We start from the raw sequence: 6,878 nt of genomic DNA, 5'->3' as shown, positions 1-6,878 counted from the left end.
GAACAGTTGATGTGTGTAGATACCAGCTTCCTTTATTATTAGATTGATTTTTAGTTACATCAATTAGGTTGATTTATTATTATCCAAAGACAAAAATTAGAATTAGCTACAAGCAGATTATGCTACAAACAAAAATTCTTTCAAGGTTCGGAATGTTGATGTCTAGTTGTCTACTACTTATAAAAGAGAATATGCTTCTTAGCATCATCACCCAAACAACCAAATGCAAACTTTTGTTTGAATCAGAATAGTAGGGGAAAAAAAGGTCTTCCAGATGACTAAGCATATACAACCTCCTAGTTTACGAAACCAAGAGCATATATGGTCGCGAACAAACACAAAGGTTTAAATCTATCAACCCGTTCATAGATACAAAACCATATACTCAAATCACAATAGAAGTGACACAAAAACGGGTTCTTTTATGTTCTTCTAAGTCCAAGAAATTGATCTAAACGAATGCACACCAATACACAAACCAACCATTGTATTGACAGGAACACAAATCCTGATTATACCAAACTCTGTTAAACCTTCTGCTAATTTCATTTCTTCCCACCGATGCTTTGACCTGAAGAGTTCCCGGGAAAGTTGGATGATGTGCTACTTGCCTTTGGGTTTCCAAGTACGTTAAGATCTTCAAATAATCTGTACGAAGGAACAAACGGTCTTTGTCCCGCATCACCAGCAACTGACGGTACTCGACCATCCCCACTCATACCTGCTGCCCTCAAATTATCTGAATACGAATTTACTTGCTGTGAAGGGACATTATTATAAGGAGCAGCATATGGATTGTTGGTATAAGGCACTGATGAAGTAGCATACGGGTTGTTGGTGTAATAGCCAGGGGTTGCAGCCCATGGGGGTGGAATATAACTAGCCGAGTAGTTTTGTTGTTGATATTGAGACTGAACCTGTGTCTGTTGTGGTTGAACCGGCGACTGTACCTGTGGTTGAGGTTGTGGCTGCGGTTCCGACTGAGCCCATGGCACGACATAACTAGTTAAGGATGGTTGAGTTTGGTGGGGATAATTCACTGTGGCAGCGGAAACTGGTGATGATTGGTCGATGTTTTCTGGGGAAGTGGCGGGTGGTGGTTGAGAGGGTGGAGAAGAAGTATTTACAGATGATAAAGTGAGGCTCAAAAAGTCTATCATGTCATCGGCATTGGTTGTGTTCACCGGTGGAGGCGGGTCGGTTATAGTTAAAGCCATACTCATTGAAGGATCAGGGGTAGTTCCTGATTCGTTTACCACCGAGCCATTTTGAGACATGGGTGTTTGTGCTTTAGAGTGCCTACAAAAGACAGATAAATAAGAAACTTTTACAACTTTACATGAAACATATAATAATCTATCTATTACATAAAAAGGAATTAGAAGTTACAATTTTGACCTGTTGCAATAAATCCGTTGATTTTGGCTATGTGTAACTTCTAACGGATAAAATAGGCAATTTATTGTGCATGAAGAGCTAAAAATCGCTTGACTCAGAAAGCTTTGGGATAAGAATTTGTTTATAGTCGGAAAAACCCAATCCATACTAAAATTTTAAGCAAAAAGTAAAATATAAAAAAAATAACAGGAGTAGGTGTGACAAAACAGACAGGTTGGGTATAACTTGAAATCATTAAATTCTTTGAGCATATCTAAAAAGATCAGATAGAGTTGACTTCACCCAGACTTCGATTCTTTTTACAGATAATAATTAACATATTAAGTTATAACCTGTTTTTATAATGAAGGTAAGACTTCCATAAGCATAAAAGTACATTTAAAACCCATTTGACCAATATCCTTGGTTAGCTATATTTTCAATTTAACCCATTTGACCGGGACCAAGTAACGACAACAAATTAGGTTAATGGGTTGGAAATTTTTTGCTCCAAAGTGGAGGATTTACCTTCTAGCCAGAAGAGCAAAATCATCTTCATCTTCCTCTTCTTCTTCAGGTTTGATATTTAATGGTGCGGGAACTGGGGAAGAGGCTGGGACGCTTGTATTCGAGTTCTCTTCTTTTTCTTCAACATGTCTGTTTGGGGACTTGTGGGCACTAGACGGTGGTGTAATAGAACTAGTTATTTGAAGAGGAATTGGAGAACCAGATGCAATAGCATCATGTTTTGCCAGAACATTTTGCAGGTTGTCATTTAGTTCAATACCCTGACCAAGAAGCTCCTCATCACTGCCACAACCAACAATATCATGAGCAGAAAGCAAATATAGAACTTTTAGTAACGCAAAATACTGTCAAAAGTTAGATTGGGTTTGCTCCTTTAAAAGGTTGTGCGACAGCAATTACCCAGCAGTCTCCTTTGCATTTCTATCCAAAAATTTTGAATAAAATGCTTTTGAGCTTTTCATAGTGTAACACAATAAATGATACGATCTACTAATTCAATTGTAATTATTCTTTGGAATAAAGTAAGCCAAAAATAACTAAATAAAATAATACTTTGTTATACTTGTCATAATGACGAATTAGATAGGTATTAAGACATAAGTTTGAATAAATTAGATAGGTATTTATTAAGATATAAGTTGTAGGGTTTACTAACCTTGTGGAAGCTAACATTTGCATCAACTTCTTCTGATTTGATCGACATCGATCTACAACATCAACAATGACTTCATCTTTCACAGCCTACGGATATACAGATGAATAAAAATCAACCTATCTTATACACTGGCAAACAAAAATGAAGATAACAATAATTATAATGCAGTAATAATATCATTAGTGGACATACTGCACGGTCATTTGGATCAACTTCTTGTAACATCTCAGATAAGAGATCAGAAACATTCCTCATAGACTCTATCATTGAGACACTAAAAAGAGAGAAAAGAATATTCATCAAACAATAAATCTTCATCCATAAACAACAAATAAACTGGAATATTAACTTAGAAATAGCCTTTTGGAAGCTAAAAAAAAATAAACTGAAAAAATAATTTACAAAGAGAAACAAATATACCTTAAATTCTCAATCTCAGAAGCCATGGCTTCATCAAGCCTTGTTGAAGAATTGCTTGGCATTCCATAATTTGCTTGAGGGGATCTTACAGATGGATGTGTAACGGGAGGTGTAATTATAGGAGCTGCATCAGGTGACCGGTGAGGAAATTGTACTCCAAATTGCTATCCTCACAAACATCATCCAAAAAGGAAAACAACTTAAGATTCATAGTAACATAATATCGAAAACGCCTCTTATTGGTGACAAAACAAGAATCTTTGGTAGTAAAATGAAAATCCCTATATTCTCACATGCAAATACTTGGCTACACTAGGAAAATTGCCAAAGAAGGAATAACATATACAAATGTATATTATCAATTTGTTTGTACTCCCCATTGCTGTAGCAATGTAGCATAAACATAAACATAAAATGGATACAAGAAGTCAATATTCACATTGGCATATATTAAACAATTTTACAAACGTTGAAGAATATTCTTTAATTGTAGGTTTGTTGAGTAACGAAAAAGTACACATATAAAGGCAAGTATATATCAAGAAATTTTCAGAGACAAAATGGTAATTTTATGTAGCGACAATAATACATAGAAAACTCTGATATATTTAAATCATTATCAATGTCTAGTCACGAGTGGAAAGGTAAACTAATTTGGAAAGTATCCAAAACGGGACATCTTGTAAAGTATATCCTAATCAACAATTCAATCGTTTTTAAGGCACATCTCAATAATATAGATTATTAAGATCTTTATGAATGAAGTTGCTACTTGAAGATGATGCTTTTAAACTTACACGCAGTTCATCATAAGCAAAATAATACTGCGGATATTTCCCTCCTCTGCCACCAAATGCTTCTTGCCAAGAGTCAAGAAGAACTAAAATTTTCTCCCTCACACGCATGTCCGTCTGCAAAACATAATTTTATATGCATCAATAGAAGATGGTGCAGTAAACCATATAAAAAATTTTATCATAAACTTGAAGCGAAAGAGAGCCTATTTGACTCTAAAAGGTAAAAAGTTGATATTATACCTTTTTCTTAACAATCTTAATCATCTCGGGGAGTATATTTCGCTCGGCTATTTGAAAATGAACATTTTCACCGCAATTCTTGACCATCGTTTCTAAAAGCTACAATCAATAGAGGAAAAAACTATTATCAGCATATAATAAATCATCATGCTTTGTAGAATGCAATGAGAAGAATCGAAAATAAATTAAACGTTTCAAAATGAGAAAATACCGTCAACGAAAGTAGCTGAACATTTGGGTTCTTGTGTTGTAACCTTTTCTTCAGTGCCTTAACAACATCTTTTGCAAGCCTACAAAACTTACGCATGTAAGATTTGTTGCAAGGATTGACATGATGAACTAACAACTGAATAATGAATGAGTAATCGACCGTCCAAATCATTAAACTTGGCTGTTTGTTTAAATCTCATTCTTGCAAAAATGCTGATAAAAATAAAAAGCACAACACCCCTCAACAAGAACAGGCCGACTTTGGATACCAAACCATGGTTTCTTTAACAATTTACATTTCTGCAATTTCTTTAAATCTCACTCATTCCCGAGCGGTCTAAAATAGCTCATGCCGAACCATGGTTTCCTCAACAAAGATTATTTGTATACAAAAGTTTAATTACAATATGCTAACACTTAAAACTGCACATGAAGACAAAATGGAGCTCCATGTTTCTAATCTAAACTCTAAAGACTCATAAAAACACCCCTAACTGGTATGCAAAACAAGCTGCAACAAAATAAAACTACATCTTCCAAAACTTAATACTGATCGTAAATTTTGATTTCTCATTTCAAGTAACTTCCTTAGTTCAGTGCTTTTAAATCTTTCTTTGCTACTCTACATCTTAATTAAAACATTAGGAACCGTCGAAGTCAAATGAACTAAACAACTACATCTAATCAACAACGTATATGGGCAAAGCTGCAACCGGCAGTTGGTGTGCAGAATTTGCATACTACCAAGACGGAATAAAAAACATGGACAACCAACTCCTATCGGTCTCCCACCAACCGGTCCTACAGACAACATGATCCTGAATCAGAATACAAATGGGTAAAACAGTGTATGTCAAATTACTTCATGCTAGTCTGGGATGAGAAGGTTCTGTAAAAGGTATTATGTGCCAAATATGAACTAACACGGGATATGAGTTGCATTTTAATATAGTTGGATTCATATGTACAGATAGGTATGATCTTCGGAATTATACAATGTAAAGATTTCAATTTGTATGGTTTAGGCTTAGTAAACATGAACGGGGTTATCCTCGGATGAACAGCATTAGATCATCTAACGTGGATCGATTACTCTGTACTCACATAAATTCACGCTACCACATATAAAAACTCAAAAAGATTGAACAAAAAAGTACAAAATAAACTCATTAATGTAAAATTTAGGCATCAACAAATGTTTCCACATAACCCTAGACTAAAAATGGAATACCTAACTAATTAACATACAATTAGTAAATAAAACTTTCGAAAACCTAAAAACGAGCTCTATGTCCCCATTTGATAATTATAACAAGAAATTAATAAACCATCTCATAAAAGAGGACTACCTATTCTTTTGTTACAACTAAGGTCTAAAACAACATATGCGACCGAAAACAGAACATAAATCCTCTCGTCAAGTTATGGTTCGACAAAACCGATATATTCCCTCAAACAAAAAATCCCATAAATAAAAAAGACTGGATTTTTTTCACCAACTATATAGAAATCAAGAAAACCCTAGAATAAGAAACCACATATATCAAAGAAAATATCAGCTTTTTGTTATATTTTACAAAAATTCAAACATCCCTCTAAAACCCATGTAATAAATCCTTATACTTACTGTCACAAATAATAAAAAACAAACCCCATATCAAAAAAGGTAAACTTTATTCATAATAAAAGTATCAAGAAAACAGATTATTACATATTATTATAGTTCCCACTACAAAAACATTTAAAAAATAAAAAAATTACAGTCACAACTCACAAGTAATAAAAAACAACCCCATATCAAAAAAGGTGAACATTATTATAAAAATAAAAAATAAAAAACCATAAATTATTATAATAAGAAAAAGAAAAAAATTACCAAGGATTAGTATTGATGGTATCACAAATATCAATATTAAGAGTCCAATCAGGGCCATTTAAGAATTCACTAGTGGCCTTATCAACTCTAACAGCAACTGAATTTGCAGAAGATGATGATGGTGATGAAAAAGCTGTGGCGGGAAGCATCATATATATTTATTTATATATATATATATATATATGTCCAAGGTGTGAGTATGTATATATATATGTATGTATTTGTTGTATGTATATATATATGTAGAAGATTATAATTGATGATGATGATGATGAAAAGGGGAATTTGTTATATAATGGAATATGTTGGGTATAGATAAATTCGAGGGGAGAAAGAAAAGAAAAGGGGGTTTCTTTTTTGCTTCATGGAAATTTTGCTTAAAGAAAGATAGAAAAGAAAGTTGTTTCTTTTTTATTAGTTTTAATATTATATTGGAGTATTATTTTTATATGTTTATTTATTATTTACTCGTAATTATTTTGTATGTGATGAGTGTGGAGATTCCTAAAGAAAGAAAGGTAGCCAAAAAAAGTGCGACTTTTTTGTCTTTTTAATAGGTTTTGGAGTTAGACCACACCAAATAAAATTCGTTGAGCACATCACCATAAACCCCTTTTTTATCTCCTTCTTCGTTCTTTATAATCCTTTTTTTCTTTTCTTATCTTTCGTAAGAGAACTTGTATTGAATCAAATGATTAATATTTTTGGTTTTGGATGCAAAAGTTAAGAATTCGAACTTTATTTTGTCCGATAAAGTCAGAATTTTTTTTTTTTT

The 6,878-nt window shown here is 33.2% G+C and overlaps 1 protein-coding gene across 1 annotated transcript; it reads right to left on the bottom strand.

Annotated features, from left to right (window-relative positions):
* Positions 1–344: 344 nt before the first annotated feature.
* LOC122591246 (TOM1-like protein 6) lies at positions 345–6,289 on the bottom strand. The gene is made up of 9 exons (XM_043763481.1): positions 6,104–6,289; positions 4,229–4,307; positions 4,018–4,116; positions 3,778–3,891; positions 2,981–3,144; positions 2,753–2,834; positions 2,561–2,646; positions 1,906–2,187; positions 345–1,299 (listed from the first exon to the last, which is right to left on the bottom strand). Exons 1-9 carry the CDS (start codon positions 6,253–6,255, stop codon positions 546–548), a joined length of 1,812 nt encoding a protein of 603 aa, XP_043619416.1. The 5' UTR covers positions 6,256–6,289; the 3' UTR covers positions 345–545.
* Between the last annotated feature and the right edge of the window lie 589 nt (positions 6,290–6,878).

Source organism: Erigeron canadensis, chromosome 3 (genome assembly GCF_010389155.1).
Source record: "Erigeron canadensis isolate Cc75 chromosome 3, C_canadensis_v1, whole genome shotgun sequence".
Lineage (NCBI taxonomy): Eukaryota > Viridiplantae > Streptophyta > Magnoliopsida > Asterales > Asteraceae > Erigeron > Erigeron canadensis.
This window is presented reverse-complemented; position numbering and strand designations above follow the sequence as displayed.